This window comes from Pteronotus mesoamericanus, unplaced genomic scaffold (assembly GCF_021234165.1).
Source record: "Pteronotus mesoamericanus isolate MK-2021 breed Mesoamerican mustached bat unplaced genomic scaffold, CSHL_Meso_final scaffold_705, whole genome shotgun sequence".
In the NCBI taxonomy this organism is placed as follows: domain Eukaryota; kingdom Metazoa; phylum Chordata; class Mammalia; order Chiroptera; family Mormoopidae; genus Pteronotus; species Pteronotus mesoamericanus.
In genome coordinates, this window is record NW_026555326.1 from 3,511,862 (window position 1) to 3,529,503 (window position 17,642).

Here is a 17,642-nt window from a genome sequence, read left to right on the forward strand (position 1 = left end):
TCTCTTTTCAGATAGTTGCCTTATTATTATATAATGCCAGTTTTCCATGCCTTGAAATGTTATGTTATTACTGCCAAAATCTTCCTCAAACTTGTACTATTTCTTGGGCTCTCTGTTTTGCTCTCCGGATCTGTGTCTCTATTCCTGCATTATGTCAATTGTTGATATTTTATTCTTTTAAATAAATTCTAACACTGCTTCTGTTTTGTAATATATTCTGGTATCAAACACCCCTCTTGTTACTATTTCATGGAATTCTGTTGGTTAGTCTCATGACATTTACAATTATCTTGTTAAATGAAAATAAATGTCATTGGACCTCGGATTGGAATTGCATAAAATGTGCATACTAATTCAGAGATAACTAAAATCTCCACAACATTAAATCCTCTTTTAAATAAAAATTTTATCCTTCATTTGAATTTTTAATTTGTTCTTCAGTTTTTTTCTAGTGTTATTTTATTATGATGAGAGTTAATAGGTATTTTGATTTCTCCTGTGTTCATACATACTGGGCTACACTCTGTGAAGCAATATGAACTTTTATAAATAGTTCCTAGAGAGAAATTTTACATTTTCTTTTTTTTAAGATTTTTTTATTTATTCTTTTCTTTTAGAGAGAGGGGAAGGAAGGGAGACAGAGAGGGAGAGAAACATCAGTGTGTGGTTGCCTCTCACACGCCCTCCACTGGAGACCTAGCCCGCAACCCAGGCATGTGTCCTGACTGGGAATCAAACCATTGACCCTTTGGTTCACAGGCCAGTGCGCAATCTATTGGGCCACACCAGCCAGGGCGAAATTTTACATTTTGTATAAGGTGCAAAGTTCAACACATATGCCAAAGCCGCCTTATTCCTCAACATCTTATTTTTTATCTTTATTTGCCCAATATAAAGTTTTCAACTGTTATTTTACCAATTTATCTTTTTATTTCTTTTCACAATTTCTCTGATTTTGAAAAATTCTTTCTTCTAACCAAGCATTGGAAAACTAAGTCCTCAGGCCAAATAAATCCTACAGCCTGTATTTGTAAAGTTCTATTGGAACATAGTCACACATTCACTCATCTGTTGTCCAGGGCTACTCCCCGCCCTGCTGCTCGCAGAGTAGTAACCGCACAGATTGCATGGACCACAAAACTGAAAATACAGCGGTAAGCAAAAGTAGGTTTACACTTGTGAGTATAAGAACACAGTTTATTCTTGTATTATTAGCAATGAAGGCTGACAATTTGAGCATTTTCGACATTGTGTTACCAAACAGCTGCTGAGGGCCTGCTGCCAGCCGCCACCCCCTAGGCAAAATTCCAAAGGCAAAGGTTTGGTGATAAAGGGAAGCAGTCTTTATTTAAAAGCTTCACAATTTTGGAATAACAGCTTTCTACATACATTAGTCACCTAAACCTATCAATAAGGCTAAACTCTAACACCTGAGTTCTCCTAGCATTCCACCTGTTAGTGTTAATTATACTATTTCTATAGGGTTAGTTCACAGATTAAAACAAGGTAAGTTATAAAAGCTACACAGTTTTGGGAAAATGGCAGGCTCCTTCTTCAGAGGTCGTCCCCTCTAGAACATCCAAAGAAGAATAAATCTGCCACCCTGGGCCAGGCCAGCCCGACCCGAGGCTGCACCTAGCATTCCTTCCCATCCAAAATACAGTCTGTTGGGAAACATAGGCAGCTGCAGCACCATCATGCAGGCGTCCTCAAGGAAGGAGAGAGCCAGAGAGCCCCAGAGCCTGCGCCCGCCCTCCCAAGAGCCCTACTTTTATATCTTGTCTTCTCACCTACAATTCCCTGTGCTCTGGAGGCATTCAGCTTGTCAGCCAATCCCATTCTAGACTGTTTACCATTGCCTCAGGCAACCTCCTCCTACGCCCCCTCCTTTCTCCTCCCCAGTGACCTGATCAGATCTCTCTGTATCAAGTGTGCCTAAGTGCATGGTGAAGGTAACTCACATTCTTTACAGTTAATAAAGCCACTTTATGATTTATTTAATAACCATAACCTGCATGTCTTTTTCCATATGAACAACTGTAAACCTAATTTTGCCCACCTGTGTATTTACTATCTGTCCCGCTCTCTTTAAAAAAACTTATTGACATAACATTGGTTAACAACATTACATAAATTTCAGGTGTACAACTTTATGACTTCTTGTATACACTATGGTGTCCTCACCACCTGAAATCTATTAATAAGACAAGAAATAACAAGTGTTGGAGAGGATATGGTGAAAAGGAGCCCTTGGACTCTGCTGGTGGGAATGTAAATTGGTGCATCCATATGAAAAACAGTACGGAGTTTCCTCCAAAAAATTAAGAATAGAACTACCATATGACCCAGCAATCCCTCTTCTGGATATGTCCCCCCAAATTTGAGAAATTACAAGTGTTTTGGTAGAATTTACAAATAGAGACACAGTATTTATAAGGATAAATATACCCCTGTGTTTATTATTATCTGTCTCTTTGTTGATGGGAGAGACCTGGTTCTTCTTGCTGACGCATGTAAAGAATTATATATCAGCAAATCTGTTACCATGCAATCAGAGTTTATTATAAGTGATCCGTTCCCATGGAAGAGAACAGACCTAGCTAAGGTGGGGGTGGGGGGTGAAAGGCAGGGGTTCAGGGCAAAGCAGGGAGGCAAAAATAAGGAGGGCTGAAGGCCAGGGCGCCAAGCCCCTGGGTGGCCTGAGGCCGGGTGGTCAGAGAGCCAAGAGCACCGAGAGCACTGAGAGAGTGAGTGCTTTGTTCTGAAGACTCATGTAGTTGGTGGGATGGGAGTAAAAAAGCTACATATTGATTAACGGGTAAGTGTGGTGCCAGCTTTCCTGGGGGGATATGACTAAGTATGTGTGGGAGTCTGCAGGCCTGAATCCTTATCTTGCTCCAGAATCTATTTGGTCATCTTGTTGTAAAACAGATATGTGACAGGAGGCAGTTAATTAAAGTTGGGGCAGTCACCCTAAGTCATTTATGGGCTGCTTCTATGGGCACTGTGGACCCTTTCCCACATTTTAGGCATTGAGATGAAAGCACAGAGTCCAGGCCTTCTTTCCCAGAGAGTGGAAACGCCACATAGAATTTCAAGGACGTCTTCATCCCTTGCTAACATAGTGTTTCTTGTGATGTTGGAATACTTGCATTATTATTGGATGAGGCTCCGGACTGCTGAGTTAGGGGGTGAGATGTGACTTCCTCCTCCTCCGTGGTTGGCTTACTATTCATTCTACCTAAGTACTAAAAGGTGTTTCCTGGTAACCAGGATGCTAGACGCTGGCCAGTAAGAGCAGTGCAGTCTCAGAGTTTTTCCTATGCTGTTTTCTGCCTCATCTTGACAGAAAAATTTATCCATGATTTGCTAAAAAATAATGTATATTTTATTTGTCCAGGTTAATATTCACTCTTTGACTACATACTTATTTAAGTTTAATTTATTTTTCAGTAATCTAACAACAAAATTTTAGAATATATGTATCACATAGAATACCAACTATTTTTCGTCACTTTCACCCCACCTCCGATAACTCCACTTTTTCCAAGATATTCAAACACACAAATGCATATAGAATACCTCCTCCAAATTTGTCATTACTTTTCCAGTTGAGAACAACTCTACCTGCTTCTCTGCAAATTGTTTTCTGAATTAATATCACATCCACCCAGTAGACTGAATATAGGATCAAGTTAAGTATTTTTGATTGCTGCAAAATAATCGATAGTGTAGGCAGTTTACTATTGCTCTAGTGGCTGCACAACTTTGTTTTCACTAGCAATGTACAAGAGTTCCAATTTCTCTACATTACATTCTCACCAGTACTTTGTTTGTTAAAAAAAAAAATTAAAGCCATCCTAGGAGGTGTGAAGTAAATTTGTTTTGCATTTCCCAGATGAATTATGGATATCTTTTGTGAAAAAATGTCTATTTAAGTCCTTTGCCCATTTTTAAATTGGGTTATTTGTCTTTCTATTGTTGAGTTGCAAGTGTCTTTATATATTCGGCACCTTGTCAGATGCCGGATTTGCAATTTTTTCTTCATTTGTGAGTTGTCTTTCCACTCTCTCTACAGCGTCTTCAATAGTCTGAATTTTTGTGTCCCATCCCCCTTTCCCTGATGCCATTCATATTGAATTCTTAACCTCCAAAGGTGATGGTATTAGTAGAAGAAGCCTTTGAGGGTGAGGGGTATTGATCATGAGGATGGAGCCCTCATGAATGAGATTAGTGCTCTTATAAAATAGACCTGAAAGAACTTCCTAGGCGAGATGTGTGCACCCTGGAAGAGGGCTGGAACTCAGCACTGCATCAGACTAACTCCATTCTTAATTTTGCTAATGCTATTTCCAGCAAGAGATAGAAAGCTTCTTTGCTCTTCCTTCTCTCACTTCTCTTTGTTACATGGACCAAGTGGTTTTGCTCTTTTCATTGTCTTTCTAATTTTGAAGTTACATATTTCAATTTTATACTACTATGAAATAAATTTCCTTTTTATAATGTCAAGAACATATATTATCTACTTATCCCCTATGTAATATAAGCATAATTTTTTCTTTACTTCATTCCCAATTTCCTAGCTGTACTGATAAAATCTATTATTTTATATGACATTTATTATTTTTTTCATATTCCATCAATTCTCTTTTAAGAATTAGTCCTGTCATTATATTTAGTTTCAGATCCATACTAAGAACAATGTTGGTGATTCTATTTAACTAGTTTTGTGCCTCTTAATATTTCTTTGAGTTCTTTAAAAAAATTTACTGCTTGTAGAAATTGTTCTTTTCTTGCTCATGTAAGACTATACTTCTATTTCTTATAGATAAATGATAGCTTGGCTGAGTACAGAAATTTTATGGCACAATATTTTATCTCAAAACACTAATTTCTGGTATTTAGTGTATGGAGGCGGATATTAATGCCACTATAGATTTCCTCTTTTTCTGTTTATCTCTGAATAATTGCTGTATTTTTAGTATTTGGATTTCATAAATTTTCTTCATGTAGGGCAAGAGCATTTTTTTAGTCAGCCTTTAAGATTCAAACGATGAGTGTTTTTCTTTAGACCTGCAAAAATATCTTCCATTATATGCTAATTAATGCTTCACCTCTTTTTGCTTTCTTTTTCTCAAATGTAGATGTGTCTGTGAGAGCATGTTTTCTTTTTGTTTATTTCTGGACAATTCTCTTTTCTCATAATCTCTCTCTTTAAAGAATTCACTCTCCTTATTATTGTTGCTTTTTTAGACTCCTGTATACTTATTAATATATAAATTTTAGTGCTGTCAGATCATTAAATCTTACAAATGCCTCTTATTGTTTCATAGTTTCTATGTTAACAAACAAATATAAGATTTCTACTATCCTGTTTTGAAATTTATCCCCTTTATTGTTTGTAGAGGAATGTTTTCTCTGATTTCTCAGATTGCTCTCTTTTATTTTCAGTTGCCAGATCTTCCCATATATTCATGCTGTTTTATTTTGCTCATGCAGGAAAGAGCTCTAGACTTCTTCACAATGGGAGGCGAGAAGGGGTTGGAGAAGAGATTGTAAGGAAAGGTGTTAAAATCTCCAGTCTCAGAACTGAGCAGGAGTGAATGTTAGTTCATCCTAGTTTAAGCTTCCTGGATCACAGGCACAATCTTTTGGGTAGAATAGGTCAGGGGCAGTCACCCAGGTCAGTTTTACCGAAAGATACATACCTTTGTTTCCCTCTGAATTTATTATGGCAACTAAAAATTAGTAAACTTTCTTTAATTGCTCCAATATGAGACAATGGCTTTTACTCAGTTACTGACCCAAGGAAAAGTCAAGAGCAAGAACTCCATTAGTGTCCCCACTCTGCGAGCCCTTTAATGCTTATATTTGTTTCCCAGAGCTACTGTTACATGAGATTTACCCTCCCAACAACTGCCTCAGAGTCCTCCAACTCAGCCATAATACACACTGACCTCAGTTACAGATGTTTGCAGGGCTCAACGAGCATTTTTCCTTTTACTGATTTGGCAGATTTTTTATCCAGCGATACCTTACCAGGTTTCCCATGTACTACCTTCACACGTACTACCAGGGAGTGTGGTGCCTTCCCTGGTTTATAATACAGATACAGATTCTTCCTCTTTCTTTATATTCCATTGGTCAGATGCCTATGTTCAAGTTACCATCTCTTTCCAGAAGACCCATTGCTTACTTTTGAAGCACAGGGGGCAATAGTCTAGCATGCCTATCTAAGACTGGGACAGAGATTGACACTGCTGTTCTGGAACTCACATTCCAGAGAGACTGCTCCTAACTCACCCTTCCTTACAAGAATAATTAATTGTTCATCCAAGTGGCTGTCTCTGTTTATATGTACCATGCCATTGATGGGTTCTGATGGAGTTCCACATGAGTCTCCTATGGGAAGGAAGCACAATTTGGGACTGTGTGTAATTTACCTTTTTAAAAAAAATTTTTTTTAAAGATCAAATGAAGCGTAGCACACTCAATGGCCTATATACTTCTGCACGTTCCAGAGAATTGACCACCCTCCAACCTGAGAATCAAGCAGACGCAAAGCACGTGCTTTAAAAAGACTACACTGCTTTTGCCAAAAAAAATGTCATTTATGGCTACAGTGTTGTTTTCTCTTCCAGGAGCTGCATGTACTAGGGCCGGTGCCAGACTCACTCGGGAGCGTCACAGAGCTGTGGGAGGCTCACCTCCAGCGGTTCCCGCTGGCCCCAGCCCAGCCGTGGGCCACTGCAAAGGCAGCAAAGGTGCAGGAGAACAGAACACGCCGCCCACCCTGCGCCCCCTGCAGAACCAGCCCTGCTCCTGCCCCCACCCGAGTTTAACGTGCAGTGGAGTCGTGTCACCCCACTTCCATGCAGAAATAGCGCTTTGGAATCCAGTTCCCGTCCCTAATCTTGCTCATATTTAAGCTCACGAACAGAATGAGACATACACTGCTATGGAGCAGGCAGCAGTAGGGAACTTGAAAGATACTGATTCTACTATCGCCTCCTTCTCTTGGTTCTAGTCTCAGGGGAAATACAGAAACGTTTTCTTAGATTCAAACAAAGATGATGCATTTGGAAGATGAGGGAGTTTGCAATTCTTATATTTTAGGCAAATTTTGAAAATAATACAGAACAAAACTAAAATCTTGTTAGAGGATTATTTACTTGATTTTAGGATGCCAAGGTTTCTTTGGTGTGTTTTTTGTTTTTACTCCAGAGTTCAGGTTCACTGAGCACTTGCCAACAGGAGAGAAACAGGATGGGCTTGGCGTGGAGAAGCCCGGCCATAGGTCCGGGTCCGAGATGTGAGGGCGCCAGTGGTGGCCACGGAAACAGATGGTTAGCAAAGATGGGCCCTGATTAGAAACAGTGCCAGAGCTGAGATGAAACAGTGGAAAGAAGCACGTCATCACAAAGGGAACTTCTCCAACCCTACATTTTATTTTTTAAATTAGATTTGAAGGTCCAATGTTCAAAAAATGAACAATAAAGGCCTCTATACAAGGGACTTCACATTTCTTCCAGTTTTGAGAAACTTTTAATTCAAATGTTTTTCTTTTCTTGTCATTTCAACAAATGTTTCTAGAGAAAACTGGTTTATTCATATTGAGACAGGCTAGTGAAAACCTAGGAAAATTCCCTGGCAAGGGAAACTGAGACAGGACAGCTGAGCACATGGCTGAGCAATTTACAGCCAGGTGCAGCTGGTCAAGTTCCTCGCAGGGGGACAAGGGGGGAAAACACAGAATTCCCCACAAGGGTGACTTTTCCTTGCAGGAGATAACATCTAGGCCTTGGTCGTTTGTATTTCATCTCCAGAACCAGAAAAGCAGCAAAACCAGGCAGGAGATGCCATAACCCACGTCAAGCCTGAAGAGTCTCTGCCCTGGCGCTAACCACTCAGTAAAGACCATAGCCCTACAAGGACATATCTGGAAAAATGACGAATATTCTGCTGAAACCCTCCCCTGAGACTTCCCCTAATGGTCCTGTCAGCAAGAGATAAAAAAATCAACACAAAGGACCCAGGGCATATGCGCTCTCCTTCTGGGAAGCAGCCCAGGCCATTTTCTTTTCCTTCTACTTCCACTGACTCCTTTCTTCACAGGCACCAGTCTCCTAAATTCTAAGGCAATGGGCCACTGGCTGCTTGTCCCAGGTTGATTCCCTGAACCTGTCCCCAGGGTCACCCTTTTCTCTGACTTCCCAGTGAGCTAAGGCAGCCCAGCCTAGGCTCTCCTGTTGCTTCTTCTATGCTAAGCCCTTCCCTGTTTCATTGTCCCCGGCTTTAATAAATGCATCTCCACAATCACCTGGACTTGTGTTGTGAAATCTTTCCTACACGAAGTCAGAAACCCACACACTACAGCTGGCCCGAGGAAGACCACTCAGGGCCAGGCCCCTGTCTGGTGACAATATATCTAAGAAATAGACAAATTATTTGACAAAAGAACATAAATAATATTTCACATATCTATCAATCTTACATATAAATATATCCAAATGAAAAACTAAATGTGTAGCAGAACCTACTCTAAAAGTCAATTTATGTTGGTAAGCATTAACAAACACTGGCTGAAAATACCTCAATGAGGCTTTAAAAAAACAGTTCAGCCATTCTTTCATCTAAGCAAGTGTTACATTCTTGAAAGTAAGTATGTGGCAATAAGTGGATTTTAACTTCAACTCCATATTCAATTCAGAATTCCAACTTATTCCCGCTCAAACTCACCTTCCTAATGCCCCTCACCAGAGACCGCAGAAGGCACACTCGATAGAGTGAAATAGTCTTCACTCTGGTCCACCGATCCCCCAATCATATCCAACTCAGGGCAACGTTTCTTTGGCCCAACTTGGGCTACTAAATATAAAAGTGTAAAAGAAAACGTGTAAGAATGAATTAGAGTAGCAGTCCCTCCTCTTTGCCCACTGGCTCATCTGAAAGAGACCCTGACTGGTATGAGGACTCAGAAGAGGGGGAATCTCTTCCACCTGAGCATAACGTGCTACCTGAGCTAGGTGATTTTTCTTCCTTCTAGGACCAACAACCAACACACAAAATTAAGTTTCCTTTTCTGAAATACATGGCTTAACATTTATTCTGCCTTTTTGCAGGTGAAGTGACATGCGCACAAAGACTGAGAATCTGATACAACTTGAGGTTATTTAAATTTACTTTCTACAAACTGCCTACAGCTAGATGACTTGTTTAAGAGAGCTGTCTTTTGCCAATGATACCTTGGACAACAGTTTGACCTCCAAAATATGTAAAAAACTCAAACAACTCCACACCAGGAGGACAAACAATCCAATTACAAAATGGGCAAAGGACCTGAACAAACACTTCTCCAAGGAGGACATACACAGGGCCCAGAGGCATATGAAAGGATGCTCGGCATCACTAGCCATCAGAGAGATGCAAATTAAAACCTCAATGAGATACTGCTTCACACCAGTCAGAATGGCCATCATAAACAAATCAACAAACAACAAGTACTGTGAGGCTGTGGAGAAATGGGAACCCTAGTGCACTGTTGGTGGAAATACGCTCATGTAATCACTGTGGAAAACAGTATGGAATTTCCTCAGAAAACTAAAAATGGAACTGCCTTTCAACCCAGCAATTCCACTGCTGGGGTGATACCCTAAGAATCCTGAAACACCAGTTCAAAAGAACCTAAGTACCCCAATGTTCATAGCAGTGTTATTTATAATAGCCAAGTGCTGGAAACAGCCTAAGTGCCCATCAGTAAATGAGTGGATCAAAAAACTATGATATATTTACACAATGGAATACTACGCAGCAGAAAGGAAGAAGGACTTCCTACCATTCACAACAGCATGGATGGACCTGGAGAGTATTATGCTAAGTGAAAAAAGCCAGGCAGTGAAAGACAAATACCATATGATCTCACCTATAAGTGGAACCTAATCAACAAAACAAACATGTGAGCAAAATATAACCAGAGACATGGAAATAATAAAGAACAGGCAGTGACAAGAGGGGGGTGAGAGGGACAATGGGGGAAAGAAGGAGGAGCGTCAAGGAACATGTAAAGGACCCATGGACAAAGACAATGGCAGGCAGAGGACTGCATATGGGAGACGGGCGGAGGGTAGGGCAGGGGAGAGTAATCGGGGAAAAAATGAGAACAACTATAACTGAACAACAATAAAAAGATTACTGGAAAAAAAAAAAAAGAGCTATCTTTTTATTCTATTAGGGAGAGAAAACTATGGTGGCCAGAATTTAGAATGGATTCTATGTCTCTTAAAGAGTAGAATTTTCCCTGAGAAACTTGTAAGAAATCTGAAATCTTGTTATTGAGTGTTAGCACCTTCTAACTTTTTACAGAAGCATGCAACTGATTCTAAATTTGTATTGATTCTTGACTGGTTTGTTGATGTTAGAAAAATGTTAAGAACAAAAGCCATACATTAACTTTATAGCTTTTTTATATCACCAAAAGTTTGCATAATTTTTTTGAAAAGTAGGATTTTACACTATTTATTATGAGTATTTTCCCATAATATTCTCAGTTAAAGAAGTCAACTTTGTTCAAATTCCCAAATTTCAGTGTTCTTGTTTTTAGTTTGATGGCTGAAGTGTTTACACACATGTGTAAAAAATTTTTTTACAAGAAACAATATATTCAACACATGTTAGAGCTGTTGACAGAATGAACCTTAAAAGTTGGCATTAATCTTTGAACAAAAAGATTTCAAAATCACCTTCTGAACAAAAAAATTTAATTTCATTTTGTACGATATTTCTCCAAATTTGGAGATTTCGTTGAAAAATCACTTACTGACCTAAAAACTACCAGTGATGCTGTGTTGACTTGCTCTATAAATGCAAATGTTATTTAAAGGGTAACAGGCAAGATGTTCACACTCAAATTCATACCCATTTCAAAGAAGCATCACAGGTTGATGACTACATTCAGGCCACACTGAAATGCTGCCATTATGTCTTAACAGTTGCATTCATAAGAGTAAAGGAAACCGGAGATTACTTTTGTAAATGTTTCTTCCATTTTTTATTGAGATATAATTGCCATATGTCATTATACAAATTTAAGATGTACATATGATTTGATGATGATGTATATATTGTGAAATAACTACCACAAAAATTTGAATATTCACCGCCTCACACTTAAAGAAATTTTTTTCTTCTCTGTGATCAGAACTTTTAAGTTCTCTTCGCAACTTGCCAATATACAATGTAGTATCACTAATTATAGTCACCATGCTGTCCATTACATTCCAGTCCTTCCTTGACTTATAACTGGCAGTTTGTACCCTTTGACAACCTTCCCCCAATTTCCCCAACCTCCTTACCCCTGGCTCTGGCAACTACAAATCTCATTTCTTTTTCTATGAGTTTGGCTTTTTTAGATTCCTGTATATGAGGTCAACAGTGTTTGTCTTTCTTTACGTGACTTATTTCACTTAATGCTCTCAAGTTCCATTTGTGTTGTTGCAAATAGTAGGACATATACAAATAACATTTTATTTATCTAATCATATGTTGATAAGCACAGGTTGTCCCAATCCTTGGCTATTGTAAGTAATATTTTAACATCTGGGGAGGTGCAGATATCTCTTCTTTCGCATAGTGATCTCATTTCCTTTGGATATATTCCTGGAAGTGGAATCGTTGGGTCACATGGTGGTTCTATTTTACTTTTATGAGTAACTTCCATAGTTTTTCCCATTTTAGCTATAGACTTCACTTATCATTTTAAAAGATGAAAAGATGAGCTGACACACTGGATGTGGAGCCCATTTAGCATGCCTGCTCAGCTGGAGTGGCTGATTTCCTCTGTTAAGTGCTGCGTGCAGCGGTAACCCCCGCTTCCCTCTACGGCAAAGGAAAGAAAGAGCATCAGAGATAAACATAATTAAATATAAAAATTAAATTCCAGAAGCCTGTTTAGAAATGGGCAATAAAAAAACAAACAAAAACAAACTATTGAGTCCCTGAACTAGAAATAAATGATTTTTTAAAAATAATTTCAAATGTTAACTAGTCTCACTTTTCTTCTCTCTCTGTATTATATATTTTTATTCCCTCCAAACCAAGAAATAGAACAGTTGTAGATAAAGTACTTAGTAAATGTTTTCTCATTTTAATTTAGTTTCAGTGGGAAAGACTGTAGAGAAACACGTACTTTCCTAATATCACAATTTAAAATCTGGCTCTAAGATGAAACTTTTTAAAAGGTAGCAATTTCACTAGTATTCAATTTCAGTAATGCCTCCTTCACCCCTATTGTCATGAAAATCATGAGTTTTAGTAAGAGATCCTCCCAAAGAACCAAAGTTTCTACTGCCCTTTAATTATAAAAGTAGGCATCTTCCTAAAATCCATCACTCTAGTCCAGCACTGTCAAAGAAATAGAATGAGTCACATGGATAATTTAAATTTTTTAGAAGCCACGAAAAGTAAAAGAAACAATATTAATTTCAATATATTTTACTTAAGCCAGTATACATGTATTTAACATTTTCATACTAACTCTTTAAAATCTGTGATGTATTTTACACTTACAGCACATCTTATATTTGAAGTCCTCAGTAGGATTGTTAGCTCTTAAATTGGAACTATTAACTATAATAACTATTCAAATTAGAAGATGTCATTGTACTCCCTGCCTCAGTCAACCTACCATAACTGACGGACCAGGGCTAAAATGGGCCCAGCCAGTTACTTGCAGCAGGCTTGTCACAGCAAGCACTCCCGGGAGGCCTAGCCAGTGTCAGAGCGGCAGTCAGACCTGGGTTCTTGATCTCTCTCTGTGGGGAGGCCACCACGTGAGCCACCACTGTCACAGGACCGCACTTGTGATAGAGCAGCTTCCTAAAAACTACTGTGGGCGGTGACGTAGTGGCTAGGCCTGTCCCTTAATTCTCCAGGACTGCTACATTTGTACGTGTTTTGAAGTCAATTCATTTTATTTTCTGTAGCAGCAGTAGTATCTTTTTCTTCAAATACATTTAAAAATAGAAATCCAATATATGAGAGATAAGTATGCATTAATATAAATTTAAAGAAATGTTTCTCTGATAAAACAAATATACTTGAGGACAATGAAAATCTAAAACTAAATTTTTAATTACAGTTATTTTACACTAACTTCAGCATTCAATAAATTAACTGCAAGAGGTTGAGACACCTTGAAGCTCACAACAGCCTGAGAACTGGTTGGTTTCAGCCTCAAGGAATCCTGAGAACAAGAAGATAGAAGGGGCTACCCTTCCAGTAGGAATGTTTGTCTTCCCCTTTGTCTCTGGGATCAAAGACATCATTTTTTTTTTCTTTACGAAGAAAGTGCCCCTCCAACTGGCCTTTGTAGACTCTGCTCCTAAACTCTTGATTGTAACCTAGGGTGGTTCTTCACATTATAAGTAAGAGTATAATAAGTATATATATATGTATATATCTCTTAACTTTTGGCCATTTTTCATCAAGTGTATTAAATATGTTTAATAATCTTAAAAATGACTACTTGTGCAAGTTTTCTTGTTTAAAATTTTATTTATTGGTTAGAGAGAGAGAGAGAGAGAGAGAGAGAAACATTGATTTGTTGTTCCACTTATTCACGCATTCATCAGTTGATTCTTGTATGTGCCCTAAATGGAGACTGAACCCGCAACCTTGGTGTATCAGGATGATGCTCTAGCCAACTGAGTTATCCAGCCAAGGCCTATTTTTCTACTTTAGTATGAAGGCTGTAGTAGGGTAATTGTATTCCAAATCATCATAAGTACAAGTTTACATCAATCCACTTGGTAACAAGTTTTAACACTAATGTTTGATTGTCTGTGCCTGGTACCCTGCTTCCAGAATTACCACCAGAAGTAGAGAAGTGTCTGTGAATATTTTAGAGCCCAGTAAATTAGTTTCTAAGGCAATGGTTGCCAATTTTTTCTTTTTGGAGGGGAGGTTATGGACATTAAACATTGTAAAGAATATAATAAAAATCTTTACTTTTCTAAAAGGAAAACAGGTATAGCTAAGTATTACCCCACATCTTTTCTAGAGTATATACATAAATGAGAAGTCTTAAAAAATATCCAATTATCTAAAACAGGAGAAAAATTTGCCTATAAACTTCATTGTATTTCTTCAAATTTAAATATATTGGCACAACTGTAATAGTCTTCACTTTGATTACTCAAAGTATAGTACAGCCCAGCAGCACCATCACTTGGAACTCATTAGTAATGGAATCTCAGATCAGTAATGGTGCTGACATTTAATCCGGGGGTTCAATGGTTTAGATAATCCTTCACCTTTAAAAGAGCCATTAACTGGAGCTAGAGTGTTTGATTCATACTTATTTAAAGAACCTTTAAGTATTCTGATGCACTGACGCTTTAAACAAGGAAAGAAAGGAGCAGAAAGCTATTTTGTTTTGTTTCTTTAAAAGTTATTTCTATATGAATCTTTGAATTGTTAAAATATTCCACCAAGACTATTTCCTACTCATACTACTGTGTTTATATAATTTAAAAAATATATCATGTGTCCTACAATATAACATTCAAATAAAAGCATTATGGATATTTTAAAAATAGAACCAATGTTTAATATAAGAGAAAAATGAAAGACCACAAAATCAAAAAGTTTTAAAAATATTAGTTTAATTTCAAAGCTATCTCCAAAACGACAGAGAAAAACAAATTGCTGAAAATAAAGTACTTCAATTTTGGTCTAAGCTCCAGTATTTATTCTAAACCTTTCATTACACTGAAAATTATGTCATTAAAATTTAAGTGTGATGTTTACAAATCCTACTCTTCTTAGAAGATATACATTTGTAAATTTTTTCTATTCTAAATTTCCCCCTTTTCCATTTTTGTGGATAAAAAGGCAGATAAAGTTAATTAGGTGCCTTGGTAATTCAACCCTCTCAGCAACTTTAAGTTTAACTCTTCAGTTTTACTGCAGCCTATTAAGAAAACATAAGAGGAGAGTCAATTAGTGTTGCTTTAATCCCCTAGTTTACTTGTAGAAATAACAAGTCTAAATGAAAAGAATTCAATTTGGGTATATGAATAAGACATCTATATAGCCTCTTAAAACTATTTAAGTTATACAAATGGGAGCGTTCATCCTAAAAATTCCAGTGAATAGAATTGTCAAATTCTCCACAGTGAACTATTTTAAATCTAGTTTTGGCCACCCCACTGCAGTAAATAGAATATACCAACTTAGGGAAGGCCCCAGAGCAATCCATGATTTTTTGCAGAACCTACACCTCAAACCCCACAGAATTTTTCCTTACAGTTACAATAGCTAAAGGAACTCTGTGCTGATTACTCCTTGTTACAATGATATTAAAAGCAGGAGAAAACATTTTTAGTAAGGAAATGCAATTCTGACAGCACACTCATGCAGGCACTTTTTAAAACAAGGCAGTATGCAATACACAGTGCAAACCAAAGCTCCACAAAAGTATGTCAAGGAGTGAGAAGCAACAATATGTTTGAGAAAACATGTTTAATTTATGTTCTTTTCCTGATGTGAAGATATTTGTACGCAGAGGCGCCAACTATTGCAACACCAAGAACTACAAGAAACCAGAAAACAAGTGAGAGGTAACTGTAAAAAATAATTACCAATGTTCAAAATCTAGCAGCAGAAACTAATGTTAGTTATATTTTAGTGGTCAGAAATGTTATATTTTTAAGCACATATACATTAATATTCTATCTGGACATTCACTGTCTAAATGCTCTTCCCTAGAATCACTTAAAGAGTCCATAGAAAGCCAGAGAGGAGTTCTTGCTTAATTTAGAATATTACTCAAAACATATTTGGGATGCAAGCTCTTTTGACTAATAACCTTGAAAACACATACATATATTACTTAGGATTTGTTATTAACTGGACACATAGAATACAAAAGAGTATACAGTCACCAACACAAGGTAGAATATCATGTAAAACGTCAAGTAGTTCTAGACTGGTCTACTTAATTTCAAGCTATAAAAACTACAGAAACTAAAGAAATCAATAAAAATGCACTTCTTCACAATAATATTTTGATTTAAGTAGCATCCTAGTTTCGGACACTTACGTACTGTAAGAACAATCACAGCAATAAGTCCTCCATCTGAGAAATAAATAAAACCAATTTGAAGGTAATTTAGCACATGTGGGTCTCCAGATAGCAGGTGCGTTTAAATTTTGATCAGATTACCCATAAATTACAGCAAAGAAAAAGTTTCTCAGTTTAGTTTAGTGTATATAACTGCTAGTGCATCCAGGTCATTTTGATCACAGAACCCTCCTATCTGATTCTAGGCTTAGGGTCTAACTTGTGAAACAATTAGAACCTCACTTGTCATTGTTTTGTGCTGTAGTCAGCACACCAGGTTATAAAAATTAGAATAATATAAATATTAGGAAAAATTATTATAAAAATTAGAATTCACTAGATTAGAGGAAAATTATTTTGGAGAACGTATTATCCCATTAGAGTTGGTTTAGTTCAGTATTCAGTCTATCATTCTTATGATTTTGTTAGAAATTTCATTTATATTGTTCCCCAAAAGTAAGTCTATGGAATAAATCATGTATGAAGTTCTGTTAATTGATTACACAGACACATTTTGCAGTTTTCACAAACAATATGTTATTTTTATCATTAATATTTCCTCATGCACCCCCACCCCCCAACTTAAGACACAGTCTTACTGAGAACATTCTAAGAATGCAAATGAAACACGAGGGCACATGGATAAATTATGATTAGCAATTTGAACATGCATTTTTTTTCGCTATTCAGGGAGTAATAAATAATACTACAAAATCTCAAATCTTAGAAATGTTGGTTAGTAGTACTTCTGCTTCCAAACTGCCATTATTTTTATTAAATTTGTATAGGTCAAAGCATACAATGTCATATTTAGCTCTGCTCTTTTCATTTCATAAAAATTATAAAGTGTTTAACATCTTATGATGAACACTGGGTTTACTGGCACAATGACAGTTTTATCACAGTGTTCAGAGGGAAAACATCACAAGCCTAGGGTGCATTTTATAAAAAGATTAACCTTACTAAACTAGTCTAATATAAAAAGTAATACATATTTCTCTTCATTTACTCATCAAAAATCCTTATATTTCACTTAACTGTCACAATTATACTTTATCATTTCCTTTAACATATATCATGTGAACCTGTGAGTCTACACAAAGTGTGCAGCAGCCTGACCTAGAAAATAACTAACCCAACTTAGAGTACTTTAAGGCTTAGGTATAAAAGTTATGAATAGAAAGAACATTTATTTACAAATTGCCATGAAAAAGTAACACTATCGCATGAAAAGCAACTTAGGTTTTATATATTTTAACCTACAAACAAATATGGCAATTGAGAAAGTTACCTCACCCTATTAGTCATTGTAATTTGAAGTGCCTCTTTAAAATTATATTATTGACGTGTCTACACACACTACTGCTTACATTTGTCATGGTATCTGCACTATTAAAATAAATGTCAATTATTACATTTGTGACTGCTTCTTCTATAACTACAGATACTTGAAATATGATATTTTTGTGTAGAAGTCTAAGGTCTCATAACGCAGGGTTATTTAAAACTAAAATAATACCTA

General features: G+C 37.1%; 1 protein-coding gene across 1 annotated transcript in view; it reads right to left on the bottom strand.

Moving 5' to 3' along the window:
- Positions 1 to 7,168: 7,168 nt before the first annotated feature.
- LOC129062051 (membrane cofactor protein-like) overlaps positions 7,169 to 17,642 on the bottom strand; it is a 33,332-nt gene continuing 22,858 nt past the window's right edge. The window contains exon 6 of the mRNA XM_054562824.1: positions 7,169 to 7,385. Within this exon, the coding sequence (XP_054418799.1) occupies positions 7,169 to 7,385 (217 nt within the window). The remainder of the gene's footprint in view (positions 7,386 to 17,642) is intronic.